General features: G+C 39.8%; 1 protein-coding gene across 1 annotated transcript in view; it reads left to right on the forward strand.

Annotated features, from left to right (window-relative positions):
• GALNT17 (polypeptide N-acetylgalactosaminyltransferase 17) overlaps nucleotides 1-15861 on the forward strand; it is a gene marked incomplete at its 5' end in the record, with an annotated part of 305373 nt that overhangs the window by 264978 nt on the left and 24534 nt on the right. The window contains 3 exons of the mRNA XM_083379748.1: nucleotides 2275-2460; nucleotides 7537-7674; nucleotides 12802-12897. Coding sequence (XP_083235874.1) covers nucleotides 2275-2460; nucleotides 7537-7674; nucleotides 12802-12897 — 420 coding nt within the window. The remainder of the gene's footprint in view (nucleotides 1-2274; nucleotides 2461-7536; nucleotides 7675-12801; nucleotides 12898-15861) is intronic.

The raw sequence follows: 15861 nt of genomic DNA on the forward strand, positions 1-15861 counted from the left end.
GAGAGAGAGAGAGAGAGAGAGAGAGAGAGAGAGAGAGAGAGAGAGAGAGAGAGAGAGAGAGAGCAATTGGCTCAGAGTCATCCAGCAGGTTTTCTTAGTCAAGGTAGGACTAGAATTCACATTCTCCTAGTTCAGGGGTAGGCAACCTTGGCTCTTTTATGATTCGTGGACTTCAACTCCCAGAATTCCTGAGTTAGTTATGCTGACTCAGGAATTCTGGGAGTTGAAGTCCATGAGTCATAAAAGAGCCGAGGTTGCCTACCCCTCTCCTAGTTTCTAGTTCTTCTTCTTATATGTCCAGATCAAACTTTAGATTGCCAAAATGAAGCCACCTTCTTGGCTTTGGCTTTGTCCAAAAATAAGTGAGCGCAATGTTTCTGATAGTAAGTGATGTACCAGAAATGGGCTGGGCTCTCAGTCTCTTCGGATTCACACAGTGTATTGTTATCCACTAACAGCCTGCAATTGAGCATATTAGTCTTACACGTAGGCACTCCAATCCTCAGACTATTCAGGGAGGGTATTATAAGGGAGGCCAGATCCTCCAGCCATGTCCTCCTTTAATGTTATCCCTTGCTCAGCGGTCTCCTTCCTCCATCTTTTAATTCTGTTTTGCTCTTGCATTCCCTGAAGAATGTTTGTTCTTGCCATAAAGCTTTTTCCTGGATCTGGGGCACATGGCATACTGCATGTCCATTCAGAGGATGGCAAGGATCATTTTCTTGCTTAGTTCTCTAGGTGTCGGCTGCTACTTTTCTCCTGCTCTTAGGTGGGGCAATGCCCACGAGAGGTTGCAAGTTCTCAGTTGGTGTAGGTTAGAGGCATCCTGTCACTAAATGTACTGCTTCATGGAGGGCAATGACAACTTGTTTTGCATGTGCAGAAGCACCCCACACTGGAGCAGGATTGAAGGAAAGGCCGAAAGAGCCCCTCTCCTAAAATTGTAATCTCTGCAGAGAATTATTATTATTATTATTATTATTATTATTATTATTATTATTATTATTATTATTATTATTATTATTATTATTATTATTATTTGCAGACCAACAGCATGCTCTTCTACAGAGACAGGGCCAAAACTGATGTGCGCAACATGGATGGCTGAGTTCATATATGTAGTCTATCATTTTCCGGATGACACCGTTTCTTAAGCTGACTTTGGATTTAGTGTTGAGACAATGCTGTTTAAAAGAGAGTGTCTTGTTGAGTGGTACACACTGTGGTACTTCAGTGTTGGACAGAGCTGCAATTGGTTCCCTTGCCACATAACTTCCAACTTTTCCCTTGCACCTCGATTTCGAAGTTGGAAAGCACCCACTTACGTCTTGTTTGGGTTGGGACTCAAATGGTTGATGGTATAATATTGTCCTAATTCCTCAGGTGCTACCGTACGTTTCCCAGCTGTCCAGTGGTGGGATGCAAATATGTGAACAACCGGTTCTCTGTGTGGATGCCACTTCCGGAAGTCCATTCTGGGCCTGGGCAACAAAAAATTAGCTACCGGTTCTGCTGAGCTGGTGCGAACTCGCTGAATCCCATCACTGCAGCTGTCTCATCAAAAGTTGTTCCTTGTGCAGCCACTGCTGTATAGATGAATAGATGTGTATTGTCAGGGACTGGTTGATCATTCATATATATATGTTATACAATGTTGGAGACAATACAATACCTTTTGGCACCCCATTCTTCTGCATTCTGGGTTTCTAGTCCAGTGCCTTAACACATTCAATGGTGTTTTTTTCCCCTTCTACACTTTTTTCCCCTTTTTTCAATAATTTTAATATATTTCTCTACTACATTGTTGTATTGGCTTCAAATAACAAGAAAATAACAACAACAACAACGATGATGATGATATGATGATGATGATGATGATGATGATGATGATGATGATGATGTTGAAAGGGACCTTGGAGGTCTTCTAATCCAACCCTCTGTTCATGCAGAAAACCCTATACCATTGTTTAATATCATCCTTAATAAAATTATTGAAAATGGTTGGGGAAAAAAGCAATGCAAGTACAAAGGAATAGAGCTTAGGCAGGAAGTCACCATACATATTTGTCCTTTTTGTGCCATCGTGGCTTGCTGGATACACCTCATTTACATTGAGTAATGCAAAGCTTCCAGATATCCTAGGGAAATAAAATGGATCTGAAAGGTACCACCTTGGAGGATAGTCATAGTGGTTAGCATGTGTGTGAATATGGGGTGTTTCCAGGTTACTGACCTCCTGTTGTTGTCTTTTCTCCCTTGTCTCAATCTTTCTAGGTATGGCTGTGTGGTGGCAGCATGGAGGTTCTCCCTTGCTCTCGAGTGGCCCACATTGAGCGCAAGAAAAAGCCGTACAACAATAACATTGGCTTTTATACCAAGAGGAACGCACTGCGGGTGGCTGAGGTGTGGATGGATGATTACAAGTCCCATGTATACATTGCATGGAACCTGCCATTGGAGGTGAATCAATATACTTAGGTCTCCATCATTTGCCTTTTCTCCTAATGTCCTTGATGTGAATCTGTGGGGGATTGTGCTTATATCAGAGGAACTTTCAGCCTTTTGTAGACATCCTATTCATACAAACACACGCACTACATAAACCACACAGCTGATCCTAACATACAAAGAGGCTGGAGAAATCTAATTTCCCCTCTCTTGAGTTACTTCTACTCCAGATCTCTGCTTTTTTCCCCTTTTTTATGAGAGGGAGGAGACTTTGACCTTCCCTTCATCACAAGATGCCAATCTGCTTGCTTTCAACATGTCAAATACTGCAAAGAAAGTGTGATCTTTCATCCAGACAGAAAAAGATATATGTCCCAAGCCTTAGCCCATACTAAGAGAAACTATGCTGATTTTTCTTTTTCTTTCTCTTCTATGTTTACATTCGTAATAGTAAGGGAAAAGAAGAAAAATGAGGAGGAACAGAGATGGAACTTTCCAAACTTGGTTATTATGGTACTGAAGTAACTTTGGAAGCTCCCAAATAAGATCACAACAATGCAGGGACTTCATATGGACCAAATTCTAGGAACTGTGATAGGGTGGGAAATAAACTTCAGGTTAATTTCAGATTTGGCTTTTTCATTTGGACTACATAATTTCCATATGAACATTTTAATGAACCTGTAGGAGATGACCAGGAGGAGCCCAAGGGTAGGGTCAAACACATCATCTGTTTGGAATCTATACCCTCATAAGGGACCTAGGTCCCACCCCCTTGAAATCTATTGATTCTTATCTGGCGCCCATTCTTGTGTACAGGTTGCATGGAATTAACTTGCAATACTTTTTGATCTCAGTCCTGGTTTCTTGCAGCTGGCAGAACCCACTTGAGTGCCAGTTTAATTGGAAAGTTCCATTTTTGACAGGGATGAGCAATGTGATCCCACTGGCCATATGTGACCCCTGCCCATTCATATAGATGCTGGAGCCCAAGCTAGTTCATACCAGTGAATTTGGGTGGCTGAAATTGTTTACTCTCAGCCTCCCAAGGATGCTAAAATGATTATGTTAAGTCTCTGAAAGGCTTCATAACAGTGTCTTATTTTAAATACGCCTCAAGGCTCCCCAGACAGGCTTTAAATTGCTATTTTTCCCAACCCTCATTCCGATAACAACATTTTGAAAAATAAAAAACTTACAGCAAACAAATACATAAAAGTGCAGTTCTTGGCTACAAGATGAAACCCATCCATACCCCTATGAGTTCCTTTTTTTTCTGAATGTAACTAAAGAAAATTTAAGCTGAATTCCAACTCCTGAGAATTTCATGAACACGTCCCTGTTATTTTCTTGGAAACAATAAGGAAGTGCTTTGCAATTGCCTTTTTAATTATTTTTTCTTAATTTCCCAATGCATTACTTGCTGGTCTCTCATTTTAATACTGATCAGGTCCAACAGTGCTTCCCTTTCCAAGACCAGCCAAAGTCATTTTACTACTGACTTCAATACATATTATTTTCTTAATTACAGTAGGCTAGAATATTGTCAGGGACGCGGTGGCTCAGTGGGTTAGGACACTGAGCTTGTTGATCAGAAGGTCGGCAGTTTGGCGGGTCGAATCCCAAGTAGCACAGTGAGCGCCTGTTACTTGTCCCAGCTTCTGCCAACCTAGCAGTTCAAAAGCACGTAAACATGCAAGTAGAAAAATAGGGACCACTACAGTGGGAAGGTAACAGTGCTCCATGCGCCTTTGGCGTCTAGTCATGCCGGCCACATGACCACGGAAATGTCCTCGGACAAGCGCTGGCTCTTCGGCTTTGAAACGGAGATGAGCACCGGCCCCTAGAGTCAGAAATAACTAGCACTCATGCGTGGGGGAACCTTTACCTTTACCTTAGAATATTGTCATTTTTCCATTTTCCAGAATTTTATTTTTTTACTTTACCATCTAGGCTACAGATCTTGGCTTCCTAATGTTCTCCCTGCAAGTGCTAACCAGGTCTAACCTTATTCAGATGTTTTGAGATTGGCTAAATCAGGCTAAGTGTTGACATGTGTTGTGACATTTCTCTTTTTAAAAAAAAACATCAGAGATAATAATTTAATAATCATTTTGATGGCTAAGTGGGGAGAGTTTTACTGGTGAAGATCCATTGTCATTAGAGAAGCCAATTGTTTATTCATCCTTGTTAGAAATGGGATCTGGACTTTTAAACAGGCTTTCAAAATGTATTTCTTTCTTCTCTGGCTTATTTGTTCTTTACTGATTTCGGCTTTTGTTTTTCTGGTTCTTCTGGTGTGCTTTATTGATTTTTAATTTTTTTTTAAAATTGTGTGTTTTGCTTTTATCTTTGCTCTTTGCCTTGAGAATTGTCATCTTGGAAGATAAGCACTCTGTGTTTTCTAAATTGCTAATAGAGTGTAGGTTTAACTCATTAAAATGGAGAGAGAGAGAGAGAGAGAGAGAGAGAGAGAGAGAGAGAGAGAGAGAGAGAGAGAAAGAAAGAAAGAAAGAAAGAAAGAAAGAAAGAAAGAAAGAAAGAAAGAAAGAAAGAAAGAAAGAAAGAAAGATCCTCAATCAAACCTCGCAGACAACAGAAGTTATAATTCCAAATATTCACAAACATTCACCACCCTGAAAGATATTTCTTCTCAAAGTGGACAGTATAAAAGTTGAGAAAACCTATTTAGCTTTTTAAAGCGATTCATATTTTACTTTACTGTCTGAAAAATGACACAATATCTCAAAAACCCATTAAAGATATATTGTGATCAGGAAATAGAAAATTATAACTGGAACTTTCAGCTAAATGCTGAAATATTCCAGCCCCAAATCTTAACCAACTTTTCTCTTTATAAGCAATTTCAAAAACTGTCTTCATTCCATCAAGTGTTTGTTTCTTTCCAGTGCATTCATCTTTGTATAAGTTGGACCAATCTTTGCTGTTCACATTTTAGCCCTGCAAAGATGTCAGAGATTTTTTTTTCCTTTTCAGATTGTTTTTTGCACTTCTGAAATATGAGATTTTCATAAACATTTAAACAGATGGTGCTGTTTGGGGCTGCAGATTCATTCACTGGCATTCATTTCCGAACACTGGCAATAGAAAGAATGAAAATTTAATTTATGGGAGCACAATAGTTTGGTTTCACATCAGTCCTCTTCCTTAACAAAAATTTAAAAATATCAACAGCAAAAGCTTCCGTGAACATTGACTTCCGCTGCCTATCATGGCTTCAGTCAATGAAAATTTTCACATAACACTTCAGTGCCTCTGTTAGATAGAGAAGATGTAGACTACTTTAAACACCTGTAATTAAAGGATGCATTTTACCCTAAGCACACTATAATTTTCCCTGAAAGCTAGGATGTCTAATCTAGAGATTATCTTCCAAGCCAACATGTGGTTGCCAAAATCACAGCAACTTGGAGGAATCTGCAGTCTTTGACATTCTTCAGAAACAAAGATTTGTTTCAAAAAGAGAAAGATATAGAGGGAAGCAGTGATGGTGTTGGTATAAATTAGCTTTAGTTAGATTTATCTTTCTTCTCTCTTATTGTCTGTCTTCACGACTTCTTAATCTCTTCTCTGCTTTGCATGATTTTGCTTACTTTGAAAAAAGAATAGCACGATGGGTCTGTATGTATGTATGTATGAAAATAGTGATGATGATGATGATGATGATGATAACACTAAGGAAGATGACAGTGCTGATGACAATGCTGATGATGACAAAAGGTTTGGAGAAATGGCAAAAACTTATCAAAGAACAAGCTAACCAGACTTGTTAAGATTATAAATTCAACATTCTGATTATCGCATCAAACCAGGACTCTCAAGCAAATATTAATGCTGAGAAGGTTATCTTTTTACAAGTGCTAAGTCTGCATACCAGAAAAAGATGACCTTCAGAGACTGGAATAATAATTTCTTCCTAAGAAACATCCTGATTTTGAGACTAAAGTCCCCATTTCTGTGCATAGGACCAAGTTGCTTTGAACATTTGGGAGTTATTTCAAGTTTCCTACCACTCAGAGTGGGATTTCAGTGTCAAAATGGAGTCTGCTGATTTCAGAATGTTTCATCTATTGCCATTATTAAAGATTTCAGGAAAACATTTTGCTACTCTTAGTTGGAGTGGATGGGGATTGAACTCATGATCTTCTACATATAAAACAGGTGCCTTGCCACTGAATTATACTCCATATCTTTAACTGTATTGATAAGAATGTGGTGGCTCATATGGTTAGAATGCTGAGTTGAGAATCAGCAAGCCCACATTTGAGACTGGAATACTGCTGCGTGGTGGGATGAGCTGCCATTATTTGGTCCAGCTCCTGCTAACCTAGCAATTCAAAAGTGTGCAAACGCAAGTAGATAAATACTGTAGATGCCATTTCAGTGGGCTCATTAACAGGGACATGAAAGGAACTGCCCACCAAGAGCCTTGGTGGAGCAGTGGGCTAATGCCTCCTTAAGTAACACCAGCTGCCTGCAATTAGTGCAGGTTCGCATCCCACCAGGCTCAAGGTTGACTCAGCCTTCCATCCATCTGAGGTAGGTAAAATGAGGACCCAGATTGTTGGGGGCAATAAGCTGACTTTGTAATAATGCCTGCTTGGGGGGGGGGGGCAAAAGCCCTAATAAGCAGGCATATACATAGAATGAAGGCTATTGTTAAGCACATTGGTTTGTGCTTAAATTGTAAGCCGCCCTGAGTCTTTGGAGAAGGGCGGGATATAAATGGGATTAAAATAAAAAAATAAAAAAAACAAAAAAAAAACTGGCCATCTCCCAGACAATGGTGATGTCACCAATTAATCCTTTCAACCTGGAAGGGCCTTGTTGCTTCTGATACAAATGTGACAACATTGATGACAAGCTGTATTGGCTGGGTTGGATGAGAATTTTATGCTGGGGCTGATTTTTAGGCCAAAGTTTACTCACATTTTATAAAGAGGGTAGGAAAATTCAAAAGAAAGATTCCTAACAATGTCTTTCCGAAAAACAAGTGAACATCTGATTATCTCAGAGAATAGCAACAACAAGAGAAAGTGATGATGTAACCACGTATCTCTCTTTCAGAACCCAGGAATTGATATCGGGGATGTTTCAGAGCGAAAAGCACTTAGAAAAAGTTTGAAATGCAGAAGTTTCCAATGGTACCTGGACCATGTCTACCCAGAAATGAGAAGATACAATAACACCATTGCCTATGGAGAGGTAATTGAGAAGGAAATACCGCATGGACCATGTAGGGATTCACTTGAATTTAGGCTACATTTTATGTCTCTCTCCCAACTACTTTCTAATGAGATCTACGGGGAGTAACTAGAATCAGCCAGTTTTACTCAAAACTGGAATTAAAACTCTTTCAGCCAACCCCAATGGCTATCCAATGTAATTCTTACCTTCAGGACAGAAGGCTACAAAGATCTCTGGAATCAGTTTAATTTGGTCATGTTCCATTTAACCCAGAATAGTCTACACCAGGAGACCTAGTAACTTTCAGGTGTTTTGAGCTTCAGTTACTATTTTTCTTGAATGTTGCCTTTACTGGTTATCAGTTGACAAGATGCCATAAAAAATTGCCTATTTCTGTACATTTCAGCTTTCTACTTGAGAAACTTTCCTGACTCTTTATCAAGGTCATGTCATTTCTTAACATTAGTTATCATAGCCAGAACTGATGGGAATTATAGGTTAACCACATCTTTTAGGTCAGGAATTTCCTGTTCCTGGTGTAGACAGCACCAAGCTAGATTTGAATTGGTTTTAGGTAATAGGGACGAGGTGCCATCTATTTTTAATCTCAGTTCAGTTTGGATGGCCTGCTTGATCTGATTTAACCATTCAAATTGATTTGGAAATCTGATTGATTTCAACTGTCAATTCATTTCGAAAGTTGTTTTGATTCTTCATTCAATCAAATGATTTTTTTCAGATTGTTTTTTTAACCTGGCAACTTCTCTGCCACCAGCCTTGTGATATCTGGCCAATATGGCTACAATACAGTGTGCTGTAAGCAATTTCCCAGCTGTGCTACCTGTGGTCCTTTTTTCAATAGAAAGACTAAAGGTGTGAAGCTGGGATCCTTTGCTTGCAAAACACATTTCTTACATGCATAATAAGGTCCTCCTTATTGTGAACATGGACCACCAATGTAACACATGCATTTGAGGGTCTCTCTTTGAAGGAACAGCTCAAAATATATGGCCATCTAACATCTCATTGTTATCAGATCAAAGTGGTGGTAGTATCTGACAGCCTTACCCTGGTCTCTGTTCTGCCTCCCTAAATAATTCAAGCATTGGATTTGATGAGGAGAGAACATTCTCCTTTGCCTGAAATTTAGTGGAGGGAAATTAGTTGTAGAATTCATGAAAACCAGATGGCTATGAGTGCACTTTGATTTACGATGCATTCTACTTTATGATAAATCACACTAGGTAGGAAACATGTGTTATATTTTTCAGCCCTAATTATAAAGCGATGAGTGGATGTCTTCTGTTGTTTCTTTCCTGTTTCTAGTATTTGTTTAGTCTTGCAACCCTCTTGGATTCCAGTTTGATTAGGAAAGCTTGGGCACTGTACTGATTTGCAATATTTGTCAGGCTGCAACCCTTGTCATCGTTTAACATTAGTTATCATAGCCAGGTTTGATGGGAATAACAGATCAGTAACAATTGGTGGGTCATGAATTTCCCATTCTTGGTGTAAGCAGCACCAAGGTACTGTTGGTTTTAGACAGCGTGATCTGAATTGGCTTTAGATGTATAGATAGGGTGCTGTCTAATTCTAATCTCAGTCTAGTTTGGATGGTTGATCTGATTTAACTATTCAACTTGAGTTGCCAATCTAAATGATTTCAACTGTCAATTCATTTGGAAAGTGGTTTTGATTTTTTATTCAACCAAGTGATTTTCAAATCAAATTTCCAAATTTAAGTTTTACACACAATTCTACTTTAAAAAGTCGCTTCCTCAATTCAGTTATATAGAGCTGTGGCTCACTGGGTTACATGCAGAAATTTAAACCGAACATCTCTAGGTGAGTTTGAGGAAGATTTCTGCTGGAAACTTTGTATTCATTATCATTCCTTAACATGACTACTAAATTAAGCCATTTTTCTGGGTTGGCACAATGCAGTGAACCAAACTAACTGATAGCCTGGATTTACATGACCCACTAAGCCACAGGTATACAAAAAAGAAAGCAATTAACCAAGATGTGATTCCGATTAGAGCAGTCTATAAGTCTTATAAGTAAGTAAATAAAGTGAATACAACTGCAACATGCAATTATAATTTCTGGTTATGTGTTTGGGTAGACACAGCCAATGCATAGTATACTGAAGCTGGTAGATCAATAGTTTGACTTCTATAATCATAAGGTCCCATTCCCTCCTTCCCTCTTCAATCAACATTTCTTTGTTGATGAACAAAGTCATTGTTGAGCTCATTTGGAACTTCAGAGCTCAGACTAGGAGAAACAGCTTTAGCGAAGAACTGTTGGAAAATAAGTTATGGGTGGGATATCTGTATAGTGATGGTGGTGGACATTCACAATGTTCTTCTTAACTGAAAATCCCTACCCTTCATACAGTATGTGAATAGGGTTGGTATCCACCACATCTTTATCATATTCAGCCCAGAATTAAAATGTAGATTGGTGTGCAGTGGAAAGCAGCATATGGGAAGTTTGCAGAAGCCCTCATTTGCTAGCCATTTGCTTGACAAGCTGGCAGAGGGCCGATGGAAACAGACAGAAATAATTCACCCATAATTCATTTTCAATTGCTATTCCATTCCAGACATAACCAATCACTTATGAATGGACATTCAGCTATTTTTTTTTACAGTATATCAGGTTTCCATTCCATCTAGAGAAGGAGGAAGACAAGGAGGAAGTTTTAGGTTACCATTTCAAAAGAAGAAAAAAAAATCTCTAATCTCCCATCACTTCTTTAAAAAGATAAATATTTGGCAGAGAGGAGAAAAATGCTAGGAAAGAAATTGAGAAAAATTCCTAGGAGACACTCATCCTATGAAGATAACAATTATGTATTTCCTTCTGTTACCTATGTACCAGGGTAGATAATTCTTAATATCTGGTGGATACAATAATAGTAATTTGCGGGAGGAAAGTCCACAGTGAGTTTGGCTGTGATGAAGAATGGATAAAATACGTTACTCTTATGTTAGTCCAGCTTTGTTTGACCTGGGATTCTTTCCATTAGTACATTTTTAACACTGTGAATTATATGGGGGGTGAGGTGTTACCCCCCATTGATAGGGCTCGCAACTTGGGCATCCTCCTGGACTCATGGCTCAGTTTGGAAGATCATATAGGAGCCGTGACCAGGAGGACTTTTGCCCAGGTCTGCCTGGTGCACCAGTTGAGGCCCTATCTGGACCGAGATGCCCTACGCACAGTCACTCATTCGCTCGTGACCTCCCGGTTAGACTACTGCAATGCTCTCTACATGGGGCTGCCCTTGAGGACCACTCGGAGGCTTCAGCTGGTGCAGAATGCAGCCGCACAAGTTGTGATGGGAGTCTCCCGATACTCCCGTGTAACACCTCTCCTCCGCGAGCTGCATTGGCTTCCAGTTGCCCTCCGGGTGAGATTCAAGGTGCTGGTGATGACCTACAAAGCCCTAAATGGCATGGGTCTAGATTATCTTAGGGAGCACCTGCTGCCAGCATCAATTTCCCATCATCCTGTGTGCTCCCACAGGGAGGGCCTCCTTAGGGTGCCGCCCATCAGTGATTGCCGGCGGGTGATCCCCAGGGGAAGGGCGTTCTCTGTGGGTGCGCCTGCCCTATGGAATGATCTGCCTGTGGATCTCCGGACTGTCCCCAACCTTCGTTCGTTTTGCCGGGACCTAAAAACCTGGTTATTTGATTTATCTGGCCTGGACTGAGGGGTTTTAAATTTTTAAATTTGTAACTTTTTGGGCTATTAATTGTTATTTAATTTTATTTTATCTCTATTTTAACATATTGTTTTTTTACTTTGCCCTGTAAACCGCCCTGAGTCCTTCGGGAATAGGGCGGTATATAAAACCAATTAAATAAATAAATAAAATAAATATTTTAGGACAGTGGGAATAAAGTTGCAGACTGCATTTGTCCCCATTCCTCTCCCCACCCCAATCCCCATTGTGATCTCAGGAAGTATCTATTCTGTAATGACACCCTACCCTATAGAACTGATTTCTACCACTTTCTCCAAGAAATGGATGGTTCCATTTCTTGTGGCATTTTGAAAGTCCATGAAAATCTTGCTCTTCTTCCAGACATTGGGGCTGAGTTAGAAGTCACTGAAACATTGGCATGGGTGTAAGTGATAAATAGCCTTTGATTCAGTTTCTTTTTGGAACTTTTTTTTTTTTTTACAATCCCAAGTTTCTCAGATTGATGGGTGGATATATAAATTGGAAGGAAGGAAGGAAGGAAGGAAGGAAGGAAGGAAGGAAGGAAGGAAGGAAGGAAGGAAGGAAGGAAGGAAGGAAGGAAGGAGGGAAGGAAGGAAGGAAATTATAATGAGAGCCAATTTTGAAGCCCATTATTGTTTTGTGAAAAAGCCAGGAAATGGGTTGATGGTATAATAGAATTTCCCTTCGTGCATCTCACGGTTTGAAATTCCAGAAGAAAGTGCTTGAACGAAATTGCTTTGAATTCTCTGGACTTAGCCTGGCCTACCTTTCTGAGAGAGAGAGAGAAAGGCCCTCAGTACCCACAACTTCCTCTTTGTAGTCAAACTGGCGGCTATTGCAACTTCTACATTTCTAAAAAAAAAAAGCAGACCAACACCATGCATAGTCTGCTTTCTGGCCTACTGTAACATTTTCTGTTCTGTCAACCATATTTTAACCTTTTTTTCAGAGGGCCCAATAATTTGTTTTAGTAAGCTGTTGTGAATTTATCTCTGTATTGATCTACAGCCTCCCTGGCTGCTGCTATTTGCTTTCTGTGGGACAGAATCACTGTGTGGAAAGCCAAGAAGGCTGCAGGTTGCTTGGGAGATAATGGCGAACTAAGAGATAAGAAAATATACAGAAATCCAAGAATACCAAATTCATAACAATCTCACTAGAAGTCACTCCTTTTTAAACAAAGACTCATTTTGTCCATAAAATTAAGCATACTATTGTAAGTAAAAATGAATGATTAGCTGATGCTGCTCAGAGTCGCTTTGGGTAGTGAGCTGGGTGGCATATACATTTAATGAACAAATCAATAAATCTTCCCACAATTACAAAGCACTTGGGGGAAAAAAAACATTTGTCAAAATATCTTCATCTTAGTCTTGCAGGGTCTCATTCTGTTTTTGAATTTGTTGCAGCTGAGGAACAACAAGATAAAAGATGTCTGCCTCGATCAAGGGCCACAGGAAAATCACACGGCGATCCTCTACCCGTGCCATGGCTGGGGGCCACAGGTTAGAATTCAGCTTGGTTACCATGATGTGATTTGAACAAGGATGCTGCAAATCCTCTAATGTACTAGTGAAGAAGCCCTAGTGAATTCTGCAGTGAGCAGGAGGATGAACTAGATGACTTCAAAAATATGTTCCAAATCTAGAATTCTAGGGATCAATTAATTCAGGATTACCAAGATAGAAAGTAGCAATAGCAATAGCACTTAGACTTACATACTGCCCCATAGTGCTTTACAGCACTCTCTGTGCAATTTACAGTCAGCATATTGCCCCCAACAATCTGGGTCCTCATTTTCCTGACCTTGGAAAGTTGGAAGGCTGAGTCAACCTCAAGCAGTCAAAATTGAACTCCTGAGTATGGGCAGAGTTAGTCTGCAATATTGCATTCCAAACACTGCACCACCACAGTTCTTAAATGTGACCATATTTCAGATTCAACCTTTAACTTTATAGCATGTCAACTTCCTTGTCATTGGGTTTAAATAGTAAAAAAATAAAAGTAGGCTGGGGAAAGGAAAATGGTGGCTATCGAAAGATGAAACCATGGACATAATTTCCAGACAAGCACATGGAGAATTGGCTGATTATCAGCAGACAGCCAGAACACACAAAGATGAAGTCAGGAAGGCAAAGGCTCAGAATGAACAAAGACTTGCAACAGAAATCATGGATAATAAAAAAAAGTTCCTTCCAACATATAACAACAAGAAAAAAGTCAAGGAAACTGTAGGTCCGCTAAAGAGAGAAGATGGCAAGGAAGTAACAAGCAACAGGGAGAAAGCAGAGCTGCTTAACTCATACTTTGCACCAGTCTTCACACAACATACAAAAAAAAAAGACAAATTAGAAACAAAAATTAAAATAAGCAAGAAAATGGTAAGAGAACACCTATCTGATGACGAATATAAATCACCGGGACCCGACAGATTACATCCCAGAGTTCTGAAGGAGCTGGCAGTTGTTATCTCAGAACCATTGCACCACATCTTTCAAAAATCCTGGAGTACCGGGCAAGTACCTGAGGATTGGAAAAGGGCTGATGTGGTTACCATCTTCAAGAAAGGGGGGAAAAATGGACCCAGGAAACTACAGACCAATCAGTTTAACATCAATACCTGGGAAGATTCTAGAAAATATAATAATAAAAAACAGATCTGCAAACAACTAGAAGCAAACAAAGTTATAACTAGTAGCCAGCACAGTTTTGTTACAAACAGATCATGCCAAACAATCTTATTTCATTCTTCGACAAAGTGACTAAACTAACAGACCAGCAAAATACTGTGGACATAGTATACTTAGACTTCAGTTAAGAGATTTGATAAAGTAGACCACAGCCTACTCCTTGGTAAGCTACAAAAAGGTGGAATAGACAATATCACCACCAGATGGATCTGTAGCTGGCTGGCAAACCATACTCAATGAGTAGTCCTCAACGGCACTACATCCACATGGAGAGAAGTAAGCAGTGGGGCACCACAAGGTTCTGTCTTAGGCCCAGTACTCTTCAATATCTTCATCAAGGACTTAGATGAGGGAATTGGAGGGGAACTCATCACATTTGCAGTTGACACCAAACTGGCAGGAGTAGCCAACACCCCAGAAGGCAAATTCAGGATCCAAAAAGATCTTCACAAACTTGAACAATGGGCCCTATCCCAAAAAATCAATTTCAGTGTGGAGAAAAGTAAAGTTTTATATTTAGGTAGGAAAAATCAAAGCTACAACTACAGATTGGGCAAGAACTGGCTTAAAAACAGTAACTGTGAGAGGGACCTTGGAGTCCTAGTGCACGATCACTTAAACATGAGCCAGCAGTGTGCAGCAGCAGCCAAAAAAGCAAATACAATCCTGAGTTGTATAAAAAGAGGCATAGAATCAAGATCATGCAAAGTATTAGTACCGCTTTATAAAACCCTAGTAAAACCACACCTGGAATACTGCAGCCAATTTTGTTTACCATATCACAAAAAAGATGTTGAGAGTTTGGAAAAAAATCAGAGAAAAGCAACTAAGATTAAAGCCTGGAGACTAAAACATACGAAGAACGGTTGCGGGACTTCAGTTCAGCTAATTTAAAGAAAATAAGAAATAGGGGAGACATGATAGCAGTATTGTGGTATTTGAGGGGCTGCCACAAAGAAGAGGGGGGTCACATTATTCACCAAAGCACCAGAGGGAAGGACGAGAAACAATGATTGGAAACTGACCAAACAGAGAAGCAACCTGGAATTAAGGAAAAAACTTCCTAAGACCAAGGACAATTAATCAGTGGAACAGTTTGCCCCCAAAAATCATGAGTGCTCCATCACTGGAGATGGAAGAGGCTAGACAATCACTCGTCTGAGATGGTATAGGTCAGGATTAGGCAACCTCGGCTCTTTCATGACTCATGGACTTTAACTCCCAGAATTCCTGAGTGATAAAAGAGCTGAGGTTGCCTACCCCTGGTATAGGTTCTCCAGCTTGAGCAGGGAGCTGGCCTAGAAAACCTCCAAGGACTCTTCCAGATTCTATTCTATTCTATTCTATTCTATTCTATTCTATTCTATTCTATTCTATTCTATTCTATTCTATTCTATTCTATTCTATTCTATTCCATTCCATTCCATTCCATTCCATTCCATTCCAGTCCAGTCCAGTCCAGTCCAGTCCAGTCCAGTCCAGTCCAGTCCAGTCTAGTCTAGTCTAGTCTAGTCTAGTCTAGTCTAGTCTAGTCTAGTTTCTATTCTATTCTATTCTGTTCTGTTCTGTTCTGTTCTATTCTATTCTATTCTATTCTATTCTATTCTATTCTATTCTATTCTATTCTATTCTATTCCATTCTACTCTACTCTACTCTACTCTACTCTACTCTACTCTACTCTATTCTATTCTCAGTGTCTGGATCTCCTTCAATGGAATAAGGAAAACATTTTGTGCATCCCCTTCAAGATGTTTCTCAGTTTATGGAGTGCTTTCCCA

Source organism: Vipera ursinii, assembly GCF_947247035.1.
Source record: "Vipera ursinii genome assembly, chromosome: 1".
In the NCBI taxonomy this organism is placed as follows: Eukaryota; Metazoa; Chordata; class Lepidosauria; order Squamata; family Viperidae; genus Vipera; species Vipera ursinii.